Source organism: Periophthalmus magnuspinnatus, chromosome 2, assembly GCF_009829125.3.
Source record: "Periophthalmus magnuspinnatus isolate fPerMag1 chromosome 2, fPerMag1.2.pri, whole genome shotgun sequence".
NCBI classification, from domain to species: Eukaryota; Metazoa; Chordata; class Actinopteri; order Gobiiformes; family Gobiidae; genus Periophthalmus; species Periophthalmus magnuspinnatus.
In genome coordinates, this window is record NC_047127.1 from 17,586,803 (window position 1) to 17,599,580 (window position 12,778).

At 40.2% G+C, this 12,778-nt stretch overlaps 1 protein-coding gene across 2 annotated transcripts in view; it reads right to left on the reverse strand.

The window, feature by feature from the left end:
- Nucleotides 1–11,711, reverse strand: part of nrp2a (neuropilin 2a) — a 143,189-nt gene extending 131,478 nt beyond the window's left edge. The window contains exon 1 of one of the 2 annotated variants that reach the window (XM_033980416.2): nt 11,148–11,711. In XM_033980416.2, the coding sequence (XP_033836307.1) occupies nt 11,148–11,217 (70 nt within the window). In that variant the 5' untranslated portion in view covers nt 11,218–11,711. The remainder of the gene's footprint in view (nt 1–11,147) is intronic. The other variant, XM_055227810.1, reaches the window with a different exon arrangement.
- Between the last annotated feature and the right edge of the window lie 1,067 nt (nt 11,712–12,778).

The window sequence follows — 12,778 nt, forward strand, 5'->3', positions numbered from 1 at the left end:
GGACGTCTGTTTTTCATTTGGAGTTTTGACAACATGGCTTCACGCTCCGCCCTAAACAAACTGCTGACAACTACGACATTATACATATTGTGTTAATTTCAGATGTTTCAAATCTGGATCCTGGCTGTGCGTCCTCCGAAGAGAAGACAGAGGAAACATAAAGAGGAGAATTACACTGGTCCAACTGTCAGATTGGCATTTTGCATTGACATTTCAGTAACATTTAAGCAGATGGTTTTGGTGCAGAATTCTCACAACGAGGACAACGACTTACTAAAAAGTGCAGTAACTGCATTGTATTTTTGACTTATAGAGAAATAGTAGTAGTAGTAGTAGTAGTAGTAGTAGTAGTAGTAGTAGTAGTAGAGGTTTTAGTGGTAATACTGAATAATTAGCAATAGATGTAACAGTAGCATGATTCAAGATGTTGAGCTAGTAGCAGTGCAGCACTAGTAGCAATAGCAGTAATAGCAGTAGCAGAACTAAACCAGGACTAAACCAGGACTAAACCATTTTTACGCCAGTGATGGACCTATTAGTTTGAATCATTATCACTTGATTCGTTCATATAATAAATGTATTACTATTACAATATTGTACAAATCCATTTAAATTATGCATCTAATTCTCTCTCTCTTTTACACACCTTTCTCCCCCTTCCCTTCTGCCCTCCTCCCTTCCTCTCCCTCCCCCCTTCCTCTCCCTCCCCTCCCTCTCTCTCCTTCTCCCCTTCTCTCTCCCTGTCCTCCCTCTGTCTCTCTCTCCCTTTCTCTCCCTCTCCCCATTCTCTCCCTCTCCCCTTCTCTCTCCCTCCACCCTCCCTCTCTCTCCCTCTCTCCTTCTCTCTCCCTCTCCTCCCTCTCTCTCCCTCTTCCCTTTTCTCTCCCTCTCCCCTTCTCACTCCCTCCCTCTCTCCCCCTATAGGAAATTTTTAATTATCACACAGTAGAAATGAGAGCAGGATTATCGGCTTGCCCGTTCACACTTGTCGTATCCCGCGGCCATATACTTCTCTGTGATAAGGCTCTAATTGTGATGAGGCTGGACAGTGGTGTGAGACATGCACACATAGGCATTTTATTTCAAATCAGCCAGAACATTACAACTACTCACAATTTCAAACTTAATTTCAATAACAATGAAAAAACTTGATACCACAGTTATACACAAAGAAAAACAGAAAACTGTACTTTATAATTTTACCACATGGCTTATAGTTCTGATCAAATTAATTCAAAAACTACTCAGAAAAAGTAAAATTTTTGTCCTATTTTGGATTTTTGAAAATGTGATATTTGTTTAAATGAGTTTCAAGTTTCAATACTAGTTTTACTAGTATTGAGTACTAGTACTGTACTGTACTGTACCTAAGTGGTTCCTTTTACTTTTACTTCAGTACATTTGAGACCAGGTATCCATACTTTCTACTCCACTACATTTTTTTAACTGGACTGAAAAGTAAAACTGTTTATAATTATTGTCTGAGATCTGCTGAAAAGGCTTTGTTTACTCTTACTTGAGTATTATTATTATTTTTTATTTTTTTTGCTCCATTATCTGTACTTTTACTTAAGTAACAAAATTGAGTACATCTTCCACCACTGTCTACCAGACAATATATTTAGTCAGGGGCTCTTACAGATTATTTCATTGCAGCAGAAAAAAGTGCATAGACCATAATACGTCTATGTCAGATAAGTTTACAGTTATACTATGGAACATTTCAGGCAAACCATCATTTTACTAAATCTGGACTAAACCAGAAATAAACCAGGACTAACACAAGGCCAAACCAAATCCACAACAGGACTAAACCTGGACTAAAACCAGGACTAAACCCGGAATAAACCAGGACCAAACCAGGACCAACCCATGACCAAACCAGGACTAAACCAGGACCAAACAAGGGCCAACCCATGACCAAACCAGGACTAAACCAGGCCCAAACCAGGACCAACCCATGACCAAACCAGGACTAAACCAGGCCCAAACCAGGAACAACCCATGACCAAACCAGGACCAAACCAAGACCAACCCATAACCAAACCATGACTAAACCAGGACCAAACCAAGACCAATCCATGACCAAACCAGGACTAAAACAGGACCAAACCAGGACCAACCCATGACTAAACCAGGGCTAAACCAGGACCAAACAAAGACCAACCCATGACCAAACAGGACCAAACCATGACCAAACCAGGACTGAACTGGGGTCAAACAGAATAAATACATTGAACACAGTCTTAAACCCTGATAGTTAAAGTGGTTACCCCTTTAATTTCTCAACATTGAGGTTGAGGTGGGTCCAATTCCTAACGTTCAAAGACTTAAACATATATAAATGCAACAATATCCCATTTTGCAGTTAGAGTTCAAATTTTAGTAATGCTAGCAACATGTGGCCCATCTAGCATCTAACTCAATTACCCACAATGCAACACAGGACAACAATAGCGTATTGTTTAACTAATGTGTTTAAGAAGAGGGATTTCTTTGCCTTTTAAGACACTTGAAAAGGTGGCTAAAGTCCAAAAATCCTCTTTAGCTCTTGGTTAGATCCCCATTCTTCCTCCTCCCTAACCCCTAGCCCGCTAACAGGATAAGTGCCCCATGCTAATCAGCTAATGCACACTGCTAGCCACACTGATCAATGCCTTTCGATGGATCAATCAAGTTAGCAGATGGTGGCTAGCAGCAGTAGCAGGGGGGCTAGGTTAATCCGTTTCTACCTGACAACAGTATCAGGTCTCCTCCCCATGTGTTCGCTGAGTGGTTTGTTTTGGGTTTGGAGCTCTGGTATCGAATGTCAACCAAAACAAAGAAAAGTGACCAATGAAAATCTTTAGATTTAAGGGTTCTATATTATGCAAAAGGAGGACTTTCTGTATTACCATCTGATGACATCACAAGGTGGAACAGAGTGTTTTCTGTTTGAGAGAAAAACTCAGCCTGAATATGCAGGGTTTGTTTGTTAAACATGTGTGAATGAAACAAAACACAACTGAGTGTTTTTAATCTCCATACACCTGCTGAGCTCCACTGAACTAAAAGTGAAATAAACTGTTAACTTGAAAACTACCACTTCATGCCATCACAAAGTGGAACAGAGCATTTTGAGCTTTGGAGATGTAGACAGACTAATAATAAAGGGTTACTCAAACAAACCACAACTTGGTTTGCCACAGAAACAGAAATTAGATGAATATGTAAATGAGGTGGGGTTAAAGCGAATCTAAACCAGGTCTGAACCAGGTCTGAACCAGGTCTAAACCAGGTCTAAACCAAGACTAGATTAAGAAACACATTTGAGAAATTGAAATGAGACTGACTTCATAAATATGCAAATGAGCTGTAATCAGAATATTCATGTCTCTGGAGAGAAGTAATTAAAGTGTATGTCAAAGTGTTAAACTGTTGGGATCATGAGACGAGTGATCCCACAAGACCTGGAAAACATGGAAAGTCACGGATTTGTCCTGGGAAATGACTGGAATTTTACCAAAATGTTTGGAAAACTATTGAAAATTTTACTTGGAGAATTTGATGACGAAAGACAATTGAATCAATATTGACATTCCACTTGTCCAAAGACTTAGTTTTAATAATAAGATTCTGCTAAAATTTCACATTTGAAACACATTCAAACCCACATCCATTCATGCAGAATAGAATAGAGGAAATGATGGTACTTCAGATATCGCAGCCTTTGTCATTTTGCTAATTGTGTCCATTCAAATTGTGATTCCGATTTGCACTACCCTCTCATTCGATGTTTAGATTTTTAGTGATGATTTTTAATGCTTTCTACATTTTATATACATACAGAAGACATCAAATAAATGAAGAAAGATATGTGGAGTTACGTAGTAAAGGAACCAATAAATATTTCAACAAATACTTTGAGGATTTGACTATAAGATATAAATCAAATTTGTATTTACCTTTTTTTCTTTGCTACATAATTCCATATATCTTACTTCATATCTGTCTTCTGTATGTATCTAAAATGTAGAAAGTAGTAAAAAAAAAAACATCAAATGAAAAGGTGTGTCCATACTTGACTGGTCGTGTTTCTCAGCTTTAATAAAACATACTCCATGTAAACATGGTGTAAATGTCTACAGAAGTGAATATTTTTAATGGGCTTGGACCCCTCGGCTCAGCACAGATGGGTGCGTGAAAAATGAAATTCTTTTGAAAAACATGAGGCAGAAACATAGAGAAATGTTCAAGATACAAACTCTACAGATCATTTAAACAGCTCTGTGCCCCAGGCGACGTGCTCAGGGAGGATTGGATTAGGGCTGGACCAGGACTGGATCAGGGCTAGATCAGGGCTGCACTAGGGCTGCACCAGGACTGGATCAGGACTGGATCAGGGCTGGACCGGGACTGGATCAGGGCTGAATCAGGGCTGGACCGGGACTGAACCAGGGCTGGACCGGGACTGGATCAGGCTGGACCGGGACTGGACCAGGAGTGGACAGGAACTGAACTAGGGCTGGACCAGGGCTGAACCAGGGCTGAACTAGGGCTGAACCAGAACTGGACCGGGACTGGATCAAGGCTAGACCGGGACTAGATCAAGAGTGGACCAGGACTGGACCGGGACTGGACTAGGGCTGAATCAGGGCTAGACCGGGACTGGACCAGGGCTGGACCAGGGCTGAACCAGGGCTAAAAACTACACCTGGACTGAACCAGGACTAAACCATGACTAAAACAGGACAAAAACAGAACAAGGATTTAAAAATTGAACTTTGTAAACAGCAGAGACTGATCGCCATTTTGAAGGAAAATCTCTCAGAACATTTCATTATCTGCAGAAATGCAAAAGAGGTCTCAAAAGCGGTTATGTTATTAAGAGACAAAAACAGCTTTGAGCAATGATCAAACAGATTTATCAAATGGATACTAGCACACAACTGGAAATGGGTTATTCCTCATGTGCAATGGACCAACAGCATAAATGTAAATATCTTTCAATATCAAATTTAGCTCTACGTAATGCACTAGAAAGCTAGTGGTAAACAGTGGTAGTAGTAGTAGGTAGTAATAGTAGTGTTGTAGTACTAGTGAAAATATACTATACTCGAAAATATACAGATACTAATCAATACTAAAATAATATCGAACCTAGAAACTCATTTGAGCAGGTATTAATACTAAAAGAGTCCAACTGACAGGATAGAAATGAACTTTTCCTGAATAGCTTTAGCTTTTTTGAGCTGTATCAGAACAAGTATAAAACCACATAGACTAGTATACACCCATGGACCACTATGGAACCTACCTGGATCACTAAGGGATTACACAGACATAAGGCCATATAGTAATATAAAAGAAAGTACTACAATTTAATGTTGAAAATCACATTCTATTGTCTAAATCAGTGGTTCTAACCTGTGTTCGATCGAACCCTAGGGGTTCGGTGAGTCAGTCTCAGGGGTTCGGCGGAGATCAAGACACGCCAAGTCCAATATGATTCATGGACTGTGAGCGCCTCCAGATGCTGGACGTGTCCATCTTTGAGGGACCACGGAAGCACATTACCGAAATTAGGTGATGGGTGTGTGTTAAAATGTTAAAAATAATAAATTGCATAAATACAATAAGTTCATTATTGGAATACATAAGATTAAAAATTAAAATAATTTCAGTGTGGTAGTATTAAAAAAGGTCATGTATTCGTGAAAAGGTATGTATGTAATTTGTTGTGAGTTCATGCACTGTATTGGTTTTATTCTTTGAACACAGTGATGTTAATGCACGGTTCATTTTGTGCACCAGTAAAACATACATATGTCTTGAGTTTGAAAAAAAATTTTTTTTTTTTCAATAAACAAGGGTTTGGTGAATGTGCATATGAAAGTGGTGGGGTTCAGGACCTCCAACAAGGTTAAGAACCACTGGTCTAAATAAAGAGTGTTTTTATTAGCATCGTGGTATCGAGTGTCCAGTCTATTCCTTACTATTGAAATCCAGTTTGAAATTTTAGTATTGTGACAAAATTAGTAGTAATTGCAGTAGTAGTGGTCTTGGTAATAAAACAAAAATGCTGTAATAAGTTGATTAAAAATTTAAATGGAAAATCACCTATACAGAGCATAAAGTTATTATTGTACATTCAAACCAAGGACTAACCCAGGATCAAATAAGGCCTAAACCAGGACTCAGCGCTTCCACACCTACTAGAACTGGACCGGGACTGGACCGAGACTAAACCGGGACTAAAGCAGATGCTGACAGTACCACATAGTCACGGTCACTCTATAAACTTTACAGTCACTGTGCTTCAAGACAAAACCACTTTTATCTTATTCAAATCAAGGATTAAACCAGGTCGAAACCAGGCCAAAGCCAGGTCAAAACTTGATCTAGAGTCATTCTGAAGTGTTGCCAGTCCTACAGTCATGATCACTCTATATGTTCCTCAACCACATGTGGCTCAGCCTAAACACAAACGCATAGAGATTTTTATGGTGAATTTAAACTAAAGCCAAACCCACCAATGATGATCACTGCTGCAAGCTTCTCTGATCTGATACAGATGTTCACCCTCTTTCCCCCTATTTCTCTTTTCTCTCGCCTTTCTTTTTCCCCCTTCTTTTAACCCCCTCTCCTTCTCTCTCGCTCACTCCTCTTCTTTCTCTTTTGTTCTGCTTTTTTCTCCATGCTTCTCTTTTTCTCCTCCTTTCCCCCATCTCTCTCTCTTCCCTCTCTCTGCCCTACTCCCTCTTTTCTTCCCCCACTCTCTCCATTTCCCCCCTCCTCCTCTCTCTTTCCCTCCCTCTCTCTCTTCTTTCTTTCCCTATCTTCTCTTCCCTCTCTGTTTTTCCCTCCCTCTCTCTTTTCTCTTCCCTCTCTTTCACTCTTGCCAAAAACCTGTGCCACATATTTTGGATGAGAGAGCCACTTTACGCATATGGCAAAGAGTGGAGAGGAGAAGAGAGGAGAGAATAATGTGATATGAAGGAGGGAGAGAGAAGGAGGGAGAGAAGGAGAGAGGTGAACACTCTGAAGATGATATGAAGGAGGGAGAGAGGAGGGAGGTGAACACCCTGAAGATTATATGGAGAGGGAGAGAAGGAGGGAGAGAAGAAGGAAGGTGAATACCCTGAAGATTATATGAAGGAGAGAGAGAGAAAGGAGGGAGAGAAGGAGGGAGGTGGACACTGATTTATATAGGCTTCTAGGGAGAGAATATGTACAAATAAAATGTATTGTCATAAAAGCTTCTCTGACACATGTTTTAGACTGTTTAGTCCAGATTACGATCACAATCATCAAAATACAACTACAGTTTTGTTTTTTACAGTATACTAGTCACAATGAGTCGATGAATCATTACAACCTGCTTTGAGAATTAAAAGAAAAAACTAAGTGTTTTGACATATACAAAAGGTACATGTCTAAATCCGCCAAATTGTGTAGAAGCAGAAATGCACCAATTCAATGCAATCATTACTCCATTATGATTTCCTTATTCAAAACAACAGAGGTCAGAATGAACCAACTTCATTGAAAAACACAGGCTGCAATGGCCATTTGCAAGATATAAAAATAATTCTAGCAGCCAATGGATTCAGAATTTTGACATTCATACAATATCAAGTTGTGGTATTTCCATATTTTTTGCCTATTTAAAGTCACAGTATGTAACTTTGTGAAGATGGCAAATCACCTGAGTGATTCCATGGAAGTTAAAGCCACATTTTGAAATATTCTAGATACATATTATGCCATTCTGTTGAAGATTATAAAGGCAAAGGAACAACATTTGAATGGAAACAAGAAGGAGAACAAATAAGAGTCAGGTTTGTGGAGATGTAAGATCATGCACAGTTTAATTCTGATTAAGTCCTTCTAACGTTTTCCAGTTCAAATAAACACAACTAAAATTAACTGTAAACATGTTTATCCATCCATCCATATTCTTCTGCTTATCCGGGGCCAGGTTGCGGAAGCAGCAGTCTATGCAGGGACTTCCAGACTTCCCTCACCCCAGACACATCCTCCAGCTCCTCTGGTGAGACTTCAAGACATTCCCAGGCCAGAGAGACATAATCCCTTCAGAATGTCCTCGGTCCTCCCACATTTATATTTTAGTCTATTTTTTGGCTAAAAAGTTACACACTCTGGCTTTAAACAAGACATGACAGAAACAACAGACTTCTCTCAAACTGCTTTGGGGGTAAAATCAGGTACAGACCTTTTAGACACACACATGGTGCAAACACTTCGACACTCAAGTCAAACAAAAGTGAAAAACTTCAGAAGTGAGTCCAAGAAACAAGTCATCACTTTTCAAATATTCAAACCGCGCTTGTCTGTGCGTAAAAACCCCACCTGGCAACAAGCAGTGAAAAGTGGGGCTATCATAAAATATACAAGTGCAACCCGAGAGACAAGAATGCTGTTAGGGTGAGTTAGGAGGACATGTGCCGTATGCACCACTCAAGTTACTCTGCCAATTTAAAAGAACTACTTTTAAGTGCATATGGTTTTCATGTGTATTTCTAATTGTGACTTGGTTTGGTTGGGATAGTACCTGTTATCAATATGTATCATAGTTTTGCATCAGTTAATTGATAGTTTGCGTGAAAAAAAAAAGTACAAAAACACAGGCAGGCCCAGTCCAGCCTATAGGCAGACTAAGCAACTGCTTTGGGCCCCAAAGCCACCAGAGGGCCCCCAAGAGCCCATACATTTATATTGAAAATAATATAATATATCAAGTTTTATTGTGCACAGGGCTTGTGTGTTTACAGCACCCTAAATATTCCTCTAAAACAATTACATTTGTTTTATATCTATAGTAGCAAAATATCTACTACTGCCTACGTTCGTTTTTGAGCCGGGCATAAGTTAGGGCAGCTATGTGTTTACACCGGTGCAAGGACCCTAATGTAAAAGTAAGCCCACTGTCGCCAACTGAAACACATTAAAATCCACCAGAAACAAAGAAAATATGTCTAGAATTTTAAAAATCTTGACCCTCCCCTTATATGTTCTGTTCTTGTGACTGGTAGTTGTGACATTCTGGATATTTTCAGTCATATAATTGGTCATAGAAACACAAATACAACTGGTCAAGGTCATGAGAGCAGAGTCATAAAGTTGTCAAATGTGAATCAACAATAGCTGAGCCAGAAGGAATCCGCTGCCAGGGCCCCCAGAGACAAATTCAGTTTAGAGCCCCATGAAAGCTAGGGCCGGCCCTGAATACAGGAATTAGCGGTAGTAGAGTTCTAAGACTATCTTCCAATGTCACAGGAAAATGCAGGCACAATTTACGCACAAGAAAGGCATTTTTCTGACAGTTTGAACCTCCATTTAACTAAATAAAATCGTTGTCGTTTATTTGTATTAGTCTAATCATAACTATTGCGTAATTTAGACACGTTTTGGTCCCCTTTTTCGCTCTTGTTTACATTATAGCAACAGTTGTACAATCACCTCTACGCATGTCTACGCTGCCTGTGTCCAACCAGAAAGTATAAACCGAAAAACTAGATAAACTCGAGCAAGATTTTTTGTGAAATCTTAAACAGAGTCGAGCTTTAGTGAAATGGGCAGTCTAACCTGTCATATGCACTTTAATATAAATGCGTAAAAATGATCAAAAATGGACAAAACCTGCATTAACTCTCGCGGGAAAAATGTGTAATATGACATAACTGGGTGTGATTGGCACCGTAACCAAGACTTCGCTGGGCACGTACTACGTAAACAAACATAGAATGTGCACATAAACTCAGATAAGCAACATGCCTACGGGCTGAGTAACCGAGGACCACCATCCGCGTCTCGTCATCGGATTTACCGCAAGCACTTGAATAGGCCGTGTTCGGTGCCAAAACGCGCCTGTACCTCTCACATAACTGTGAATGTTAACGTGCTGTATACAGGACCGTAAAGCGCGTTTCAATTCGAGACGTCGCTGTATCACATTTGAGTGTAAAAATTGTTGTTTTAATGAGTTTACGAGTTTACTTACATTTTCTTTCAATATTCTTACACATGTTACGGTGTGATCAGTTTGAGAAAGCAAACTTTGTTGAGGTGCCACAAACAGACAAAAATAATAAACCACTTTACATAAATTATCCTTTTTTTTGGAGAACAGATATTACTTTTTGTTTTTAGTGTCACTATTATTATTTTTATATTTTACGATTAATGAATAATCGATTCACCTGATAATCCGGACATCTCTAATTTCAATATGTTGTCAAATGCGTAAAAAATTGCTAAATTATCGGTGAATATAAGGTATTAAAAAGAAACCACTTCACCATATTTAGTGCCAAACCCGTAACGCACAATAGCGGCATAATATGACCTGATTTGTGTCATTGTTACACGTTCAATTGTGCAAACGCTAAAATTATCCGCAAAAACGCCACTGTTGCGTCTCAAATAGCGCTTCCATGCCTCGTAGAGCGCCGTAATCTGCACCTTATTGTTGGTTGATTGCTGAGCGCGGCACCAGCTTCCAGCCACAGCGGCGGCAAGTCAGGACCCTCGTGCCCTCCTCTGTCTCTCCCTCCGCACGCGCGCGCAGACAAGAGAAGCACGAGGAGGGGATTGTAACTGCCAGCCGGGAGGAGGACACCCGCTCGCACTGGTGAACGTGATTATAATAATAGGCATGATTTGGATCGTAAAAGCGCAACGTTTAAGTATAGGTTTTACGCACGGCTTTGGGGGAGATTGTGGATACGGGAAAGCGCGTGTATAGCCCACCCTTGATTCTCGCTTTTGGTGAATCTAATCTACGGTGGCCAATTGTCCATGCTAAATCATGAAAACGAAATGGAAACAACAATTGGAAACGATGTCTGAAAACGAAAATTTACGGGTCAGTGAACTAGAAAACAAGTGGGTGTAATTGTAGACACCAGAATATCATTATCATTACGCATATGGTGCAAACTGGTGTCGTTTTGACAAAAGCGGATTCCTGGTTAAGTTGGCACACGCATGTCTCCATATGGCTACAGAGAATGAGATGTACACGAGTTGACAGGGATGCTTAGTGTGCGTAAAACTGACGTATCTATTTAAACAGTACACTGCTCACAGTTCAGCTAACGTGCAGTCCGCCGACTTGAACTATATGTTTTAGAACGTAAACTTACCGTCTTCACCGCTGATTCTTAACACGAGATGTAATAGCAAAAATCCAAGAAAAGATGAAACGCAATCCATGTTTGCCAAAAAACTTTAACAGTTCCCACGCGATATTTTACGTATACAAAAAATTCCAGCAAAAAATAAAATTAAAATTCCACTCCCCGTACTGGGGCCAAAACTATGCTTCAGTGATAATCCAAGACACGATCATTGGGAATCAAATTGTTGAAGGCCAAGTCATTGAAGCGACGCAGATGTGTGCTCGCCTTTAAACAGAGCAGAGCCAACTTGATGAGTTTCCAAAAGTCATGAGATTAAACTTCCAGATCACAGTTAAAGTTAAGTCCGAATCCTTGAGCGCTCCTTTAACTGCAACCCCCCTTTTTACGCACACGAGGTCCGGTGTAAAACAACCAAGCGTGCAAACTTGTCCAAAAACGTCACAATCTCATCTCCATTTGGGAATAAGTCACAGATTAGATCCTCCGCGGCTGTATGTTCATGTCTCGTGTGTTTTGGCCGTGCTCTGGAGTGGTTGGAGAGGCGTGCGTGCTGTGCCAGCGTCACTCAGAGCGAGTGTGTGGAGAGAGGCGCGAGGGGAGGCGGCTTTTAGGGGGCTCCGAGCTATCACGTTACAGTCACGGCTCCAGGGCTCCACCCCCTCGCTGCAGCCGGAGAGCCGAGTACAGCTGGGAGGGAGAGCGGCAGGGAAATCATGGGGTTTCGGCTCTTTTATTGGATCCGAATCTTCAAAAGCTGTTTATGTATGTATGTATGTATGTATGTATGTATGTATGTATGTATGTATGTATGTATGTATGTATTTATTTATTTATTTATTTATTTATTTATTTATTTATTTATTTATTTATTTATTTATATGACAGTCACAGACGCCACAAGATGATAAGGCTCAGATTTGTTTAAAATGGCTCAAACTGAGACCAGGAGTGTGCTTGCTCTTTGATACCATGCATAATCTAAATAAAACGTTGCCCTACAATAATAATAATATAATACTAATGAAAAAGCGAACCTCTCACTCGTGCTCTGCTTCTGCGCCGTTTCTTCTGTTGGTTCGGCGTTAATCAGTGTAAAAGTGCATCAAAATTCGAAAGGAAAAGATTCGGTTCTTTGAAAAAAATTAATCACGTTAAGGAACCGTTCAAAGGAGCCGACTCGTTCACAAACGTCACATCTGGAAGAGCAGAGAGAGAGAGAGTCGGAGGGAAAGAGGGACAGAGGGAAGGGAGAGAAGAGAAGAGAGAGCCGGTGCTGTGGTGGTTTACACACAGACGGGCAGCAGACACCCCCAGACTGATCTAAGCGGATAAGAGAGACAGATAATGCCTGACTGTCACGGTACAAAGATCGGGCAGAGGCTCCTGATAGAGCCGTGAGGAGAGAAGAATCCCCCCGCGGAGAAAAGGAGAGATATCCTAATGCGGCTGCCAATCATCAAATTGTTTATTTAGAATTACTTTTGGAATAACGACTATATATGAGTTGATTAAAATAAAAACGTTTTGGCAACTAAGACCTACTACTACTATAATATTAAGTGGAAATACTAGACTAAAGAATTAGACTCGTGGTGTCAAGTAAGAGTATAAAATAATTGAGTAAAGTACCACTC